At 37.8% G+C, this 18,634-nt stretch overlaps 1 protein-coding gene across 3 annotated transcripts in view; it reads right to left on the bottom strand.

Annotated features, from left to right (window-relative positions):
• Positions 1 to 674: 674 nt before the first annotated feature.
• The window catches only part of LOC108679987 (putative ferric-chelate reductase 1 homolog), a 40,915-nt gene continuing 22,955 nt past the window's right edge, over positions 675 to 18,634 (bottom strand). Inside the window, exons 4-14 of one of the 3 annotated variants that reach the window (XM_047883998.1) lie at positions 15,302 to 15,452; positions 14,855 to 15,034; positions 10,824 to 10,906; positions 9,794 to 9,917; positions 9,396 to 9,491; positions 8,685 to 8,841; positions 7,887 to 8,113; positions 6,951 to 7,086; positions 5,024 to 5,247; positions 4,547 to 4,663; positions 675 to 3,465 (exon numbers count right to left, since the gene is read on the bottom strand). In XM_047883998.1, the coding sequence (XP_047739954.1) occupies positions 3,337 to 3,465; positions 4,547 to 4,663; positions 5,024 to 5,247; positions 6,951 to 7,086; positions 7,887 to 8,113; positions 8,685 to 8,841; positions 9,396 to 9,491; positions 9,794 to 9,917; positions 10,824 to 10,906; positions 14,855 to 15,034; positions 15,302 to 15,452 (1,624 nt within the window). In that variant the 3' untranslated portion in view covers positions 675 to 3,336. Of the gene's footprint in view, positions 3,466 to 4,546; positions 4,664 to 5,023; positions 5,248 to 6,950; positions 7,087 to 7,886; positions 8,114 to 8,684; positions 8,842 to 9,395; positions 9,492 to 9,793; positions 9,918 to 10,823; positions 10,907 to 14,854; positions 15,453 to 18,634 lie in introns of all 3 variants that reach the window. The other 2 variants (XM_018168737.2, XM_018168738.2) reach the window with 2 other exon arrangements.

Here is an 18,634-nt window from a genome sequence, read left to right as displayed (position 1 = left end):
CTATTGGTTTTCCGACCTCATCTACTTCTGATATTTGGAAATCCGTATTACAGATTTTCTTGACTTTAAAACCGTCATCCATGCTTGGATATAAACTCTTATGGCTGTTAAGATCTGCTTTATTTTTGTAAGATTCGCTTTTGAGAAGATTCGTTCACATTCCAGTCGGTCCTAGGTGATGAATAAATTGCCTGCACTATCATAATTTGCTAGAGAGTAGATCTTTCCCTTACATTGAATTTACCTGCCTAAAACAGGGACTAATCTGTCTCCGTGCGACTATGGGCGCAGCGGCAAAAACTGCTTACTCTCTTTACGTTACACTAAAAAGTTTTCCAAGTTGTGAAATCGAATGAATTCGTGGTAAGTGTAATTGGTCGTCTCGTCAGATAATCCGGTAAAAATCGAAGCAAAATAGAAGTTTATATCATGACACAAGCACGTCAAATTGCTTGAAAATGTCCACAAAAAATTAGTTTCCTAGTAAACAGAAATGGGAACAGCTTGGCGAGAAATTAACAAACATGTTGAACAATTCCTGTAGCAATAAGACCGGGTGATTCAATTCAGGTATTATGAATACTGTGATAACGTATAAATCTTTTTCCTAGCAACAAATTCGAAGTCTCTTCGATTGATATCAAAGGAATTTTAGGTAAATTGAAACAATATGCAATACTCTTGTGAATATAATGCTGAAGTAGACACAATAGACTAAACTATAGACTTTACACAATGCAAAATTGTAGTGAGCACAACCGCTTGTACTTTCCCGTTGGTTTCTGGCTGACAATCCAAGTTAATCGGTAAATGCGGTGCTACGTGACCACCCAAACAACGGCGTCACAACATTGCGGTACAACAGCTTTATTTGCCCACAGGAAAACGTTTACCAACTATGGCAAAACTCAACATGCCAAAGAAATCCAGACACATGCAAGAGTGATGAAAATACATGAACGTTATTTCGGAAAATAATTTCCCTACATCTGGAACACAATATTTAAGAATGAGCTACATACATCTACATGAACAAAAAATTGTAAAAAAGCTCCGAAAGATTTAGGTGATGTCAAGGAAACGTTACAGGTTTCAAGAGCACTTACAGTATTATTAAGCCTGCTGGTTAAGCCTGTCGTCAGTAACCAGCCCGTGAGAACAACTTGTTTTAAATATCAAGAGGCTGGTTTATCTACTAATCTACTTCAATGGATGTGATCTGTATGGTGGCTTGCGACTAATAAGGTACAGTTCCCGAAGTGTTGGAGGCCACCTTCTTGAGGGAAGGGATCATGATTGTCTATTCGAAGCAGGGCAGTGGTGGTCTCAGAAAGGCAACATAATTCCATAGTCTTCACAACCGGAGCTACTCGCACCATCAATCAATTGTATTCTTTGTAAATTCACAACCACATTAGCCTTACACGATACCGACAAGCATAAAATGCATAAATTTAATCTAAAATACAGTTAATATTTTCTGCTAGGTGATTTGTGCCTAAGACGTAACCGACGTGTGAGTGTTTCAACAACACGTGAAATATCCCTAGATTTCACATGCAATGCGCTTGCATACGTAAGACCAATTTCGATTTTCCGTGATGGTTGTAAGCATGCCGAATCAAATTCCGATATGACAAACGTGCAATACAGCACATTACTTCGATGAGAGAGAGAGCCACAAACAAATCACGCTTTCTATATAAATTACAGTAGCGTGACCCATTGTACTCAATTTTTATGCATACCTACCAAATAAAATGGCAATAGTAATTAAGTCCATGTTCACTGATGCATCATTTGCAGTCGACTTCTTCATGAATCGACGCATCAAAAGTCAAATCTTATACCTCAAAATATACATCTTTCGAGGTGCAAATCTTCTCGACAGCATATAAATTCTAATTAATTAATATAATCTCCTCAGAATTTATATCTCCTCAGAAATAAATTCAACAACAGTGACACGTTAAAAAATAAATCGCGCATAACAATTCAGTGAATGAATTTCTCTCCTAAGGGGCACCGCACGCATTTGTGTACAAACCATCAGGTTTAACTTCTGATTATTTTATTTTCGATTTTATTTTCCTAATTCAAAACTCTACTATTCAGCTTCTTATTTCTAAATTATTATTTATTAGGGTAAGCATTAATCTCAAAGAGTTGGTATTTTATGACAGGATGGCAGGCACGAAGCTAGCACGTCAGTATGTCTGTGCTACCTGGGCTGGCTTGCGCTGGCCAGGTGAAGCTCCTGCTCCCGATTCAGAGGACATCCACCGGGCAGAAGCTCGGGCCAATGGTCATTAAGCAATATTTTTGCTGCGTTCTCCAGAACACAAATACCATTGAATATATTCATTTTTTCAAAGAAGTTTTCTTTCTATTACTATTTAGGTGACATTTAATCATACTTTCTACAGACAAGGGAGGTCGCGCTAAGGTTTTGTACAAAGGTTGTGTATTTCAACATTGACAATAAAAAAAAATTACAAAGTCGTGGAGACTTGAAATTTCTTATGCTTCTTACCTTCTTTCATATTTGAATCTTTAGTAGTGCAACTAAAACAAAGAAAGACCGTTTGAAACTAGCTGTGTATCGAAACATTTTGAAAATAAGAAAAAGGATTAAGTCATGGAAATGCATAAAATGCCACAGATAAAAGAAAAGTTAGGAACAATTTTCGTAACCTTGATAAAATTACTTGGCAAGGTAGCTTCAAGACTAACTTACTTGCTTGCTTTCAGTATCAACTTCATTGACATGACTCAGCATATATAATTCTGATCTGTTCTTACAAATAAGTAAGGGCTCGCCGGGCATGAGACAAGAAGACATGACAAACAGTGTCCATGATAAGATAAAAAAAATGAAATGAACGACTACGACGGCTGTGTTACGAATTAAATGCAACTTGAGCCATCAAGACATAAGCGGTAAATATAGAACTATGGAAACGAGATTTTATAGAAGAGATGCATCGTTTCATGATATGTGAAACTCGTCGTTACGTATCGAACTTTTGCCGTGACACATGATGATTAATACTGCGTTACCAAGTAAATGCAAGTGGCAGCAAACAATGAATAAAAAAAGCTATATTCGGTAAAAAATAGTGAGCGAAAACTTGAAATTTGACTGCGACATCACAGTTGACGAATTGCCTTAATATAATAAACGAGACATCGGTGATGCAGTTTCAAGAAATGTGAGAATTGACACGACAGCTGTTCCACAGTCTCGCGAAATGATCGCAAATTGTTAGCGGTAGATATAATGTTAGAGCATCATTAGTCTAACTGATCACGGATATGTAGAAATAGAGATATCTTTTAATTATGGTCTATTCCCAGCTTCTCGAGCTGCTCTTCGTCCATGACGATGACAGCGATGAGAGCTGCGACGACGAGCCAAACAGAGACAAGGTATAGCGCCAGCAGAGCCTTGCGGAAGGTGCCACCCTGCCAAAAATCAATATTTTATTAATAAATACTATTCAACATTATTATTTTAAATACAGTTCAAATTTCGAAATAAGCTAAGATTATCCCATTAGCCCATAAGAAGTATCTACGTTTACCTTCAATCAATACGCAATTTACTCGATTTTACGCATTTATCTTCTGAAGTGATGCTATCGATTCAAATTTCTTCTGATCTTTAATATTATGTACATTTTCTATTACCTCCGAATATATACATTCTATCATACTACTATATGCTTGGAAAACCATCCACTACTTTAGCTGGGGATTTCTTAATAATGTGGAATTTCAACATTTTTTCTACGACTCCACGGATACGTCGTTAATGTAAACTCTATCTTACGCGGCCCTGTAAGGGGAAAATCTTTCGGTATATTAATTCTAAACCTTTTGTCAAGGGCAAAATTAACGGCAATCGACGCTAAGATTATTCGTACCGAAGGGGACTGGCAACTAACGGTACAGTCAGTGGACACAAGATCATCTCTAAGCACACAAAAACATTAATCGTAGTTAATGTTTTTCGTAGGTAAAGGCCTGCAACTTGAATTACAGTCAGTAAACAAAGAGCTGAAGACTTGACTGACTGGCGCACCGGAGGCTGTCACAGTGTTTATATAAAATAAACTACGATAAACACCATTGCTTCATCTTTAATGTCTGTAATCTCCCTAATAAAACGAAGTTAATGCAATTAATTAAGACAGGCGCATTATAGTTGAGTGGAGGCTGCAACAGTGTTTGACCATTCGAACCCGGTGGAAGTCTAGTAGCTATTTCAAACTATCGTCAGTCTTGAAAAGATACGGTCAAATGACACGATTTTAGATCTTCCCAAAAGTAAAAGAATCGGAACGATTAGTCCGAAAAGTAAAAGAATCGGAACGATTAGTCCGAAAAGTGAAAGAATAGGCGACAGGCCACATCAGGCCTACTCTTCAGCGCTGACATCACTATGTTATGTTATATAAAATACACCGCACCATAAACGGCTTTTATACTTGTTCTTTTAATCTCCCAATAGTTGAGGTCAATGCAAAGTATTAAATATACTGACGGGCGCATCATAGTTGAGTGGAGGCTGCAACATGTCCCTGCTGCTGTGAAGCTCCGTCATCTGCAGCCCTCCCGACACCTGCTTCTTGGCCTTCGAGTCCGACACGCACTCCCCGATCTGTCGACACAAGATAGCGATAAATATATCACCATACAAACAAACGCTAACAATGTCTAAAGGAAGTATGTAGGAAAACTCGAGCGACTGTTCAGAAGATTGCGTTAGTATTTCGGAGAGAATAGTTTAAGAAGAGGAATATAAGACAACTGATGAATATTCATCTCAGTGGAACACACTTCGCGTTGCAACTTCGATTTAGGAAAAAAGAAACAGGCCGCTAATTTCCACCAAAATTACGTCGAAATATGTAGGTACATTAATTAGTAGGCAAACTATATCAATACCCCAACATGAGCACTTTTTAAAATTATTATATTAACCAACGAAAGAGTATATTCATGAACCAGGATCACTCACCGACATGAGGATGTGGAGGAGGCAGTGCACACCCACGAAGGCGATCATGAGCCACCAGGTCCAGCGGGGCAGTCCGTACAGGTCCAGTCCATAGAAGATGGCAGTGATGCCCAGGATCTGTGCCGCGTTGCCTACGCCCCAGTGGAGCCAGTTGAAGATGGGTCGCCTGGAGTCCTTGGGGCTGCAGCGCAGTGCCGCCATGAACGGTTGGATGAAGCACAACGCTGAAACACAAAGGTGTTTACGGGGTTAGTTAATTTTTGCAGATTTAACGCACAACTTCTTGCATTCTAATTTTTCCCCCTTTTCGGGGTCTTTTTCTAGTTTAATTTACCAACTACACATGAGTAACAAAGTTTAACAATCGCTTTTATCCCTTAACTTTAGAGTTTAGACTATGCTGAGGGCTCGGTGTATTTTTACAGCCCTATCGCGTCAGCCCTTGACAGAGATCAGGCTGGCAAGGTTTTTTGCAATCAACCTGAAACTAAATTTTTCTGCAAAAAAAAAAACCTTTGTTCAAAGTTCTAGCCTGCAACATTTAGCTACCTTTAAATTATGGCTTTACGGTGCCACCTTGAATTGGCTCTGTACGAGCCAATTTCTGAAACCGAGCTGCTAATCTCAAAGAAGCCATAGATGGCAGCTCTTAGCTGGCCATCACTAAGTGTTCAGGTGAGCATTTTCAGTGGTTTGTGGCATTAAAAAAAAGTAATTGATGTAAAAATCTGAAATAAATCCGTCCACAAATTATTGATAATATCTACTTAATTTTCAAATTTGAATGAAATCCGTTCATTGTTGGATTTATGGCTGTAAGAGTTGAACGTCAGATTAGGTTTTGCATTCGAGTGCGCAGGCCAGTTCGCAGGCGAGTTCGCTGAAGTGTCGATCCGGCAGCCTTTGCATTCTATGCACGTGATGACGCATGTCTGACCATTATCTTATTTTCTGTAGTGCAGAGTTATAGAAATTATTTTTGAGGTACACTATTTCTTTGTCGCATTTGCTCGGTCAACTTACTTCCCAATACAAACAAAGAATCTTGAAATAAAAAAAAAGGTTATTAATAAGATCTGACTTTGTATACTGCAATTCAGCTATTTTTTAGAGTTTACGTTATTTTTTTGCATGGTAGGAAGCAAGTGGGGGTAGTTGAAATTGTTAGCATCGTAACCTCAAACGTGAAAATAAAACATGACCTGACGAGAAGTCTTTGTACGAGCCAAAGCCTCTGCAAATTTCAATACAAATTGTTTCCTAAACGCTATAACAAACAATCTCGCAGGTCTCAGTGAATATAAAACACAATTTTCGTGCATAAGCTCGCTATCCCAGTTTGTCCGCTGAGACTATCAGAAAGTCTAACGTAACGTCGTAAAGCTGTGGATCTGCCCCGAGCTAAAATAAATCCTACATCCTATTTCATACCAGCTGTACCTTAGTGTCATTGCATAATCAATTATAGTTAGAAACGACCACATTTACTCAACAACCTTATAAATCTAGTCTATACATGATATCTGCGACTAACTAAGTTATTGTAGTCAGTGAGCCGCTCCATCGAAAAATTTTATAAATGAACGGCGGTCAAATTTCTGAGAAGAAAAAGCATAGCTCAACTCGCTGATGCCTCAAAAGTTTAGAGGCCCAATTTACGAGCCTCTAATGGTTACAGGCTCCATCAACAAACATTTTAACCTGAAGTAGCAATAACTGTGGCCCAAAATTTACGCATTAACGAATTAAAAAATTTTGTTCTCACATTTAGCACTTTCTTAAAATAAATTGATTAGAATAGCACATCATTTTAGAAAATAGCTAGAAAAAAGTTCATTTATCCACTTTATAAATATATTATATAAATATAAATAATAAATTCCATATTCACACATGAAAATGTAAGGAATAATATTCTGGTTCTCACCTATTGAGACAATTCCAATGTATGCATGAGGGTTAACGTCCGCGGGGGTGTCGGTCCAGCCTTGCTTGTACCACAAGATCAGGCCTAGCGAGCTCATAGTCAACACCCATGTCAGGATCATGAAGAACCGATGACACTGACAAGTACAAGAATAACAGGCGTTAATTTTCACTATCACCTTTGATATCTGGAAAATATATTGTCAAACAGATAAAAAAATAATCCTGTAGATAAATGGATGCTATAAAATTCGTGCAATTCATTTTTTACTTCTACAATTTTTAGCCGATGCAAGGGAATTTTCCGCTCAAGGAGGATCAAGCAGACGTCGACATCCTGAGGCTAAAGCATAGCAATGAATGCTGGCAAATTATAGATTTTTAGACAAAAGAACAATGAGACGACTTACTGTCGTCATAGAGTAAGGAAATTAGCATGAATTTTGCTCCCCTACGGTAAATAATCCATTACGTTATAAAATTGATCGTTTCTCTACAATTTTAATCAAAATCAACCGGATGATGCTTAAAATGACTTAATTTAAAAGAACAAGTTTCATATGCTTCTATGAAACGAATGATTTATCAAACAAATCAATGAGTAAACATTTATCAAATATGAAGATGAGCGTCCACATAGCGCAAGAGACAAATCGTCATAATTTTCTCAAGGTCGCAAGTGAGCGGCGCTTGCTAGCTGCTGAAGGTGGTGCTTTCAGCATGGCCTTGGGTTGCTGTCGTCTGGGTACTTCATACCTGGGCCTATACTTTCAAAAAAAGTTAAGAGATCGTAACTTCATCAGTCAATCATTGACGGCCTTTCAAGCAAAATCCACCAATCCCAGACAAGAAAATAGAGCATAAGTACTTACGTTCACTTAGCGAGTTTTGAAAGTATGGCTCCTGGAAGGATCTTAAGGTCTACTCTCATTCTTACATGGAACCACTGGTCGATGCCGCAGGTTTTGTAGCTCTTCCAGGTTTGCTTGAAATATCGAGCGATGAAGATACCGGTTGAAGCAGCGCCCACCCAGGCCGCAACCATGAAGCAAGCGTGCAGGACCAGGAAAATTTGGTTGTCAACCCCTGAGAGCGCCTCGAACTGTCCCAACGACGTTGCCTGGGCCGATGCCAACCTGGCGGCGTGGTAGTCCAGTGTGCCATCTGAAGAAAACCGTATTTTCCACTTGATTGCAACTGTTTTGATTTATTATTCATGCTCTACTGCCTGACTAATCATAGAAAAATTAGTCATTTTATTTATATTCCATGATTTCATATTCATAAAAATGTCATTTTAGTGATATTTCACGAATTCTGAGGTAGTCAAACTTGTTTCCTTTAGCTATAATTTTCGCCCTCGTGCGTAAAAATCGAGTCATAGAACAAGGAGTGCGGCAATTATTTTAAATGATTAGTTAGCATTGATTAGCGCAATAAGAATTATAAAACGCCTCATTCAAATCTCTGAGGTTTTCCAGGTAAGAATACGATACTGTACCTATAACTTGGAAATTTGGACAGTTGGACAAAACAGGTAAAGTAACAGAAGTGAAATCTTTGTATCTTGACCAAATTATGTTCCAAGTCTGCCAGGAATTACAATTTGGCTTAAGAAAGATGAAATCTTGATCACGGAGTTCACTCAGAATGAATCATACACAACAAATTCAATCAAGAACATTAGAATAAATAACATGAAATCAGACATACAACCACGAACACCTGTCCGTACCCTGATCGAGAGGGCCGTGGGCCACCTGCAGATGGAAGGTGCCGTTGTCGAGGTCGTACGTGTTGCTGCCCACGACCAGCCTGGCGGCACGCGTGTAGCGGCACAGAAGGACGCCGTCCAGGAAACTCGTTGTGATGTCCGTCAGGCCATAGTGCGGCTGTAGAAATAATATTTGTTTAAATATTTCTAATAAACCAAAGGGGGAGCATTACGCGATACTTTACTTCGATGGGAAAATAATTTAGATATAATAAAAGTGTTCTACAAAAACACTTGTCGTAAACAATATAAATTGTAAAAACAAATGTCAGTAGTTCATTAATGTTTTGATCAGATATTAAAGATGAATATTAGGTATCAAGATACTCATATGGTCAGGAAACTTTTTAAACCCGAGTGTGGACGTCGATTTAATCCGTTGTTGAAAATCTTTTGGTGAGAAGCTAGAGCAGCAAATGAACACAATGTTTAAAAGTTGCAGGAGGTGTACTCATTGAACAATAAATTACCTAAATAAAGCCTAAACAAAGAAACCTGAAGTAATAATATTAACCTAAAATCACATGACAGTGGACAGGATCTAAGGTGACAATAGATGTTCGATAGTAATAACCATAATTAAACGCAATCGAAGCTCCTAACAAGAGGTGATGTTGCTTCAGCCACAACAAGAAACATGGGACTAAGTAGAGGGCCAAAAGCGACACTCACCTCTTTCAAGAAGACGTTGTCCTTGCCTTGGTTGTAAGTCATCACGGCGTCAACCACTCCGTTGTTCAACACGCATGCCACGACGCTGTCGTCGCCCTGTACGTCAATAACAATAACCCGCATGAATTTAATCCATTTACTGGCAGTATTAAGAAATGCGCATTCTTTGACACGACATTCATTGCTGACTAGCTTTCTCAAAGTAAATTTCCTCAAGATTCCAAATCGTGCAACACCGGCATTTCCTACGGTCAGCAGCGATCAATGCATGTCAATGGTATTTTCTCAATGTATAATAAATCTTAAAATATTTATACGTTGAAAATGTTCAACAAAAAGAAACAATTGAATAGCATCAACACTTACAATAACAGGGGCTGAACTAAAAACAAGCTTACCATAAATTCATCGAAAGATAGGCCCCCTGCCGCGTAGACGTTGCCTTGGTTACCAGTGAAGTCGCCCATTATTTCAAAATGGTATCCCCCATCAGACTTCGTGTAGGTAAAGAGAACTTTACAACTGTAAGAAAAACTCAAGTTAGCGGATTTAATAATAAAGTTTTGGTTCAACAACGGCAATTGTGAAGACAGAGTATTGCAAGTGAACGGATCCAATAATGTGGTAGTTTAACAACCGTAATTGTGATAACGCAAGGTGGAGCTGTCATCAGTTAGTTGGACGAGCACACCAGTTGCGTAAACTTAATGTTCTGAAATTACATTAGACGATACGAATCGCAGTCGAGATGACGAGAAACACTTAATTAATTTTAAAAGAAAGAAATTTAAATAATTGGTTGACTAGCGATAACTGAAATTGATGCTTGTAACCGAACCACTTAAAGTTCTGATTCCATGGTCGGAGACCATTTTTTTAAAAGCGTGCTTTTCACCTTCTCAATACAATAATACTTTTTAATACATAGAATCATAATCATTCTTAGAACAATCTTCGTAATGATAATGACAGCAGGTTACTTGGTGCTAATAAAACTTCTTAGCATAACATACAGTGGGAAGAAATAAATATTCGTACACTTGAAAAATCGTATTTTAATGTATGTAAGTACACAAACTTAACAGGAAAAGTGATTTAAATTATGTATAGAGACGCATAGTATTCAAAAATACTATCAAAAGAAATTAAATCTCAATGCAACAAAATAATAATGCGGATTTATTGTTTTGTACGAATACTTTTTTCACCCGAAAAGTGAACATGTTGCATTGTTTTTTGTTGCATTGAGATTTAATTTCCTTTGATAGTATTTTTGAATACTATGCGTCTCTATACATAATTTAAATCACTTTTCCTGTTAAGTTTGTGTACTTACATACATTAAAATACGATTTTTCAAGTGTACGAATATTTATTTCCCCCCACTGTAACAGAACAATCTTTGTCATGATAACGACAGTAACTTACTTGCTGCTGGCGACGCAGTTGAGCGGGACGCCAAAGCAGCCTTTATTGGAGTTACAGCCCACGTACATTGGGGCTGCGCTGCTCTGTAAACACGCCAGTTAAAAAAAATTATTTGTCGACCAATACACAAATCAAATGGAGATCGCAATAATTTTGTAGCGACATTTACATCATATTGAAGTTGATAAGTATAATGAACGTATGAGATTTGAATTCAATGGTACACGAGACAAAAAGCTTGTGATACGTTGTTACTGTCAGCCTATACATATATAAAAGAATGGAACATACAAATATAACTTGTCTATCAAAGTAAAAAATCTAAATGTGAATTCACAAATTTCATGCTTAATTTCAGTTGATGTTTAATACCAAAGATTGTCACAATAATTCACTTCAACAAATTGGAATGAAATGGAATTGCAAAACAATGCATGGGTTATTTGGAATTTTCAGATACATAAAAACCATGGCATCCCACACTTTTTTTACTGCATGTTTTACAGGTCTAAATGCCCGGCTTAAAAATAGTGCAATATTTTTAAACATGGGGAAGCGAGAATTTTAAGAAAGATAGAAGGTAAGAACATAATCGAAAGTTACAAGAAGCAAATTATTGTATCAATCATGGAAGTCGAATGACCCATAAAACAACTGGAATCTATTACCATACATAGTATTATTAATATACTCGTCTTTTCGTGGCTTATAATAACTACCTTTGTAGGTATCATTGGAACCATGGCACAAAGTCAGCCTGTTTAAAATGACCTAATGACCACAGTATAAAACCAAAGTGCCAGTTAAATTCTAGACGAAAATGACTGCATGAAACTTATTTCTCCCCAACTTTTCTCAATAGTTTATAGAAGACTTAGGTAGTAAATATTGCAGCAAGGCACAAGTGAAACGCATTACTAAAGTTTATAGCTAACTTGTTAGTCAATAAATGCTCCACTTATCATCCCAAAAGATTCCGGAGAAAATGAGAATACGTTCACATGCAAAACTTCCCATGTGAATCCCTTCAAAACATCAATTGTGAAAAATGTTTAGTAGTTGAAAAAGTAGTTGTCCAACTATCCTTAACTTTACATTGCATGCATTTCAGGATACCAGGTTGTAAGAGCACGCATGACAATTCGATTGCGAATCCCCACAGAGATTTGATTTAAAGTTATCGTAGATGATCAAAGATGGTTCCGCTGAAATGCTGTAGAGAGAACAGGTAAACAAGCTAAATTACATCGTTAGCAATTGGGGTTCAAAGGCGCCGCCTAAGAACCACATAAGAGATTGTTATAGTTTGGAAGTACGAAAATGCGTACCGTACAAGGCCACAGAAATAGAACCAATAAACATACAGTTATGAGAAAAAAACTTATTTTCGTCAAATTGGCAGAACCGAACGATATCACAAACTCCAAAAAAAAGGCTACATGACAAGAGTAGGGTATTCAATACCGCACAACATGGTACCGCTAAAGGCACAAGTAACTCCACCACCTCCACCCAGAAGAGACCGTCATGCTTGTTTCCATAGACAGGACAGGACATTAATAAACTTATATGATTTCAGACTAAGAAGTTACTAAGGAAGCCATTCATGAGAATTGTAAGTACAGGGATAAATTCATCGATAGATTAGCAGAACGTAAGGATTCAACCTTCAGCATAACATGCCTTTTACATCACATGCTTTGCATAGTTCTAATTAAACGATAAAAAATCATTTATTTCCCTTCTTACGTGCATTTCATCTCGACAGTTCAAACATTCTATCCGTTCACGAAGCTCCAAAACGACATTTCTGCATGCAACTTAAAAAAAATTTCAATCATGAAGCCTTTGCTGTCGATTTTTATTTAGAAATAAATACTAATTTATGATCTTATCATCAATTTAAGCAACGGAACCCAATTTCAACACAATTCCTAAACCTGCTAACACCAAAAGGACAGTGAGCAGAATCGATCTACCAGGCATTTAAAGGTACGGTACTGTTCTAAGGACAAGGTATCAGAAGCGTAAGGACGAAATCAATTATAATTCACGGACGCCAGGATGAGAGTTGATTATTAGACTTCATGCAAGAAAACATGCAGCAATAGAACATACTCGTATTATTTTTAGGAGGAAATGCACAATATAACAAAAGTGGCAATAGAGCACTTAAGTTTTGTTGTTATCTGTGGAATAATCAAAGCGTTTGAATGAAGTCCTGAGAAAGGACTTCATTCAATTCATATATTACGATTAATATTGCTATTTTGACCCATTTTGAGAAGACAAGAATATCATTGAAAACTTCAGACGAAACCGATTAATTGAGCCGAAAAAAAAGCTTCATTGGTCAATGAGAATTTAAAATTCGTAAGAAATCTCAAGCACGGCACAGCGTCTCACGCTTAGCGTACAGAAAGATCAAATTCTAGATACCTACGGAAATTCACCAGTCAATTGACGCTGAGAACAAACCGGTGCCGTAATATTCCTTAAAAAACGGGGAATCTCAAAGAAACAATCTTTGGTTAACTATATCAGACTATGAAACAAATTCAGCATAAATATAAGAAATTTGGTGCTAAAGACTACAGCTCATTAATCAAATGGGGAACGAATTCATACCAATTGGTGTCAGGTGATCTTCTATCACCCTCTAGGTTATCATACGTCACCCTCTTATAACATGTTCTGTACCCACATGGTAGAGTCACACTTAGTGACGTCATTTGGAAACTTACAGAAATAGTTGATTCTCTAAAAAAGTAACTGTGATCGCAAAATAAATCCATTTATTTTCACGGCGAACAGGGAATTTACGTAAAAGGAATACGTGATTACCCTAACCTAACGCATTCATGATGTCTGCTGCCAGAAAATAGAGCGACACTCTCACGAAGTGATCAACTATTTAATGCGGCCACGCAAGGACTATGAGCTACCACATTACTAATCGTTCAAAAATGAAATGAAACAGCTGCACCAAAGCATGCAAGTTCTTCTAGGCTTAATAAATTATTAATATTTGAGATTAGTAAATGCCTTACCCATTGGTGAATTAGAAATTTCTAGAATTGATATTTCCTAAGACCGAAAATGTTAAAACAACGCTAAAAAGCATACGAGACACAACAGTAATAAGTAACAAAGAGTGACACAAAAATTTTTTGAACGAAACCAACCACTCAACATGTAGCTAAATCACTCCACTGCAATTCCATTTGTCGCTGAAAAATCAACACAACCAATAAGCGAAATAAAGAAATTTTCGGAGTTCAAATGAATCTCAGCCAAGATACTTAGTGATAGAGCTTCGAGTCGTGCAGTACACAGGTTCGTGGAGACAATAATTTGAATATTAAAATTTTAATAATATTAGGGCCTATATATTATTCGAAAATACAACCTTTAGATTCCCGGTGAGGTTAGTGAAGCCACCAACAGCATCGAAAGCCCCCGTGTGAATTCCGTGTACAACACCAAGAACATCCAGGCTACGGAAAATTCACCGAACGATTCAGCAGGATTTTCTTTGAAGGTACTAAAAATGATGTTATAAATTTCCGTAGCCAAGATTTCTTGCTGTTTAATGTTGCAAGATTTCGTCATACAATGAGATGTCTTGGCTTTGGCTCGAGTAGGAACATTGATCCTAATCTGAATGAGTATTTGAGTTGTCTTCGAGCTAGGCCAGCAAAATTATATGAATCTGAGCTGAATAATGAAGCATTTCAAGACACTTTGCACTATAATGAATAATTATGCATAACATATACCTCAAATGGAAGGCATTCTTTAACAGGTTTTAATTATTTCATTTGGCATAATAACTCATTGTCTTGATAGATTACCCGCTACCCAAGATTCATAAACTGATGTAACTGAAAAAAGACAATCAATAAATTGTTTTCAATTCCTTGATTCAGCCAAATTCACCCCAAGACAAGACATCTTCTTGCATTTATTACGAGATCTTTGAGAAGTTGATGCACCGAAGCCAGCCTCAACGAACAAGTTCGAACACCAACACCGGCAATGCGGACGCGCTTGGGAGAACTCGTAGTTGTGACGGACCGCGCGGGAGCAGCAGTTGTGACCCGCCCTCTGAAGTCCCGGAGCAGGCCCCTGGCACGAGTCGTTGCGCCGCCAGTGGAGGGAGTTGGGGCAGCGGCAGGCGATTCCTCAAAATCGTTTGCGGCACCGAGAGACTCGGGTAAAATAGGTGCTGTTAGTTCACTATCAGTCTCAGCAGCGGAAGGCCCGCTTTGAGCGCTTAGCGGAGCATCTACAACTCTAATAGCGACAGGAGATGTAGACTCGGAATCCTCTACAGCCGCGACAGATACAGTTAAAGTGGACGCACTGACCACATCGCTGTTGGCGGGAACTCCGTCTCTACGAGGGGCATCTACAACTCTAATGGCGGCATCACCTGGGTTGCTAGCGCCAGGTAACAAGACAACTCCACCGCTTACTGCCGATGTTGTAGTTGGCGCCGTTGTCTGGGTTGTCGTAGCCGGAGCTTTCGAGGTCGATGGTGGGACCTCAGCAACTGATCGCTTCACTGTCACCTTCTCGGACGTGACGCCTGTCCAGAATGTGCTATAATCCTGCACCACAGTTGCCCTGAAACAAAAACATTCTTTTACTCCGAGATTCATAACATAATAAGCAATGTCACTGCACTTAAGCGGACTCCATAATAATGAACATAATAAGTAATGTCACCGCACTTAAGCTGACTCCATAAAAATGTACCATGTACTACGGTAATTTTGTAAATTATATTACACGCGCTTCCATTTTACCAAGTCGAGTCGAGCCAAAAAGTAAGTTGTTAATAAACAAATAGTAAGCGATAGTTAACATTTTCGCGGTGGTTAGGTTACTATAGGCATAATTTCAGATTTTAACCAGAGACTAGCAGAGAAATTTGTGAACGGCCACTTCAAGCATTTCAAGTTACAGCTCGTCAAAACGTTTGGCAGGCATTAAGACCACATTTCTTAAAATGCCAATGTAGTTGAGGTAACTGTAGTAAGAAAAAATAATTACAAAATATTTGATGCATGATGAGTCCAATAGGTACCAGAGAAAATACTTACTATGTCCCCTCACAAATTAATTTCCATAATCGCGATGTATCACCTCACTAAACAATAAATTATTATCGCGATGTATCGTGAACACCACAACCACTTGCATTAAAATTCTATCGATTTCTTCGTCTTGAGGTAAATGTAAGGAGAATTCTACGTACAATGCACGTGATATAATACTGCTTTCAAAATGCAACTCAAGTAACTAACCCTCAAAGTTCAGTCAAGAAGTCGAGGTAGTTTACCTTTGCCTCATCCGCTTCGCTGCTTAAAATATGATGACGTACATTTTTAAATCTAGCTTACTCTATCAGTAATTGATGTAAACTCAAGGCATTAATGATTGCATCATGCATTACATTGTACCATGTTGTTCAATAGTTAGAACAGAATAAAAAAATTCGTCTATTCTGACAAAAAAATATATCTTCAACATTAGTACTCTTATATTGCGGCCATTTTTCGAAGTAGCTAATATGAACGGCACTTGTTTCCTTCACAAAAGTTTATATAGCAACGCCCACGACTCAAGGAGATTATAAAATAGAATTTAATTTATTGCAACATATTTTCATTAATCTTTTACCCATTGAACTGGCCAATCACCTCAATTTGAAATAAATGAGAAATATTAAACTCGGTCATATCATGACATTGAACCGATGAAAAAAAATATAACTCAGTACTCACTGCAGTGAGTGACAGAGCGCGCATTTTCTCGACGACGAAAACTTGAGGTCACGGACAGACGGACGGACGGACAGACGGACGGACGGACAGACAGACAGACGGACATGGCGAGCACAATAGTGCATTTTTTTCCATAAATCGGAAAATGCGCTAAAAATGAGAGAAAATCAGACAGCGCAAAGTTTGCTCAACACAAAAACACAAAAATTCCCATTGATAAAAAAAATCAGTTCCACCAATGGAAACTGTTGCTCGAGCATGGAGCAACTGTCTCCTTCTTAGCTACTAGTCACGATATTCCAATCATAACTTTTGATACGCTTGTTCGATTGCTTTGCAAGCAGTCGCATTGATGCCAAACAAAGCATACGAGACGCGGTGTTTCATAATATTGGCCTGGAGCAACACTAGTCTTTGTGCTGCGATACCTTCTGTTATTATTTCCCTCTGACGCACTCAACTTTCATCGAGATCTCAAAGTCGTGGTGACAGCGGCTTTGAATTCCTTTGCATTTTTTGTTCGTACGAGCGTCATAGTCTAGTTTCCTTAGCATAACGTAGGTACATACTTCCATCAGAACATATTTAAAATTCTAGATAAAAATTCACAGAAATTTTTGACGAGCAGGATTTAGCCGCTATATTTTTAATGATCGTAAATTCTAAGCACCAATTCAATTAAATACCAAAAACTTTATTGTGATGACAATCACTACAGTGGTGTTATAATTTCTGTTTTTTTTTACTAGCTGTATGGCTACGTTTTCATTTATGTCAATATAGAATATGTTAGCATGCAACCGTGAAAGATATTTTATTAGTAGATAATCAACTGAATCAATCAACTGAAAAATACAAAAACAAAATTTGATCATTGCGAACAATGATGAACACGAGATTCAATGCAAGGCGGATGAAACCTAAGTGGTTTTTGTTTAAGGCAGTAGTAAACTTCAGAGATCAGTTTCAAGAAATCAGAAATTGAATCTACTAATTATTTCATAGAGAAAAGTAGTTCCGATGCGTTGAAATTAAGCATTTCTTACGCGCCTGCTTACTTAAGGATGAAAGAAAAAAGAAGAATTTGTTTGACAAGCTAAAAATAAACGCTGAAAAACACATCAGAAAAGAAACTTGATTAAATCGAATACTGGCAATCATGATAAAGTTAGAGATAGGGGATGTCAAGAGAACAATGTAAACTCGAAAAATATATCACGCCGATAAAAAATCACAGATAAAGCCGAGACTAATTTGAAAAAAAAAAATACATGAAAATCGAGCGCGAAGGTTACGCCACGAGCCAGCATTGTTCAGAATCACACGGCGAGCAACTCACGTTGATGAACCAAAGCATTTTTGTGTAAGTATTTTATACTGTGTTTCTTTTTATACACTGCGGTGTCTGTTGTAAGTGGGTTCACAAGTTCGAAGTTTCCCTCTGCATTAGAATTAAGGATCACGATGAGTCACACTTATCTTAGATCATTAAAACAATGAGTCATAAATAACCAATCTTAGATAATTCAAAGAATGGAGTCACTAGTCAGTGCCAACAAAGGAAGCCGACCGGATACGAGGAGCCGACATGATCGACTAAGATTCACTAAATGTCAGAGAAATAACATACAAAGTCAAGAAGTCTCAACAGATATCTTGCAAATGCGAACACAGTAAACTCTATCGATAACATTTTTTGGTCCAGAATTAAATATCATAGCATAACCCACGAATTGTGCTGAAGACTATAACAGCATAGATGATATATTGGGGGATTTATTGCACTGACACCGCAGAGCAGTGAAATAAAAATGAGCATAATTAATAACACAGGCTACGCTTGTTTCATTGATTACAATTTGCAGTATGATTCGTATCCTCAAAAGCCTGTTCCACATTTTGGGTCATGCAATGGGATAAATTAACCTCTAACCGTTTCTAAACAAATGCATTCTTTACACTCTCCAATATCACAGAAAACTATCAACAGCATGAGAAAAACTTGCTAAATCTAAATGT

The sequence above is a fragment of the Hyalella azteca genome, unplaced genomic scaffold, assembly GCF_000764305.2.
Source record: "Hyalella azteca isolate HAZT.00-mixed unplaced genomic scaffold, Hazt_2.0.2 contig14244, whole genome shotgun sequence".
NCBI classification, from domain to species: Eukaryota; Metazoa; Arthropoda; class Malacostraca; order Amphipoda; family Hyalellidae; genus Hyalella; species Hyalella azteca.
This window is presented reverse-complemented; position numbering and strand designations above follow the sequence as displayed.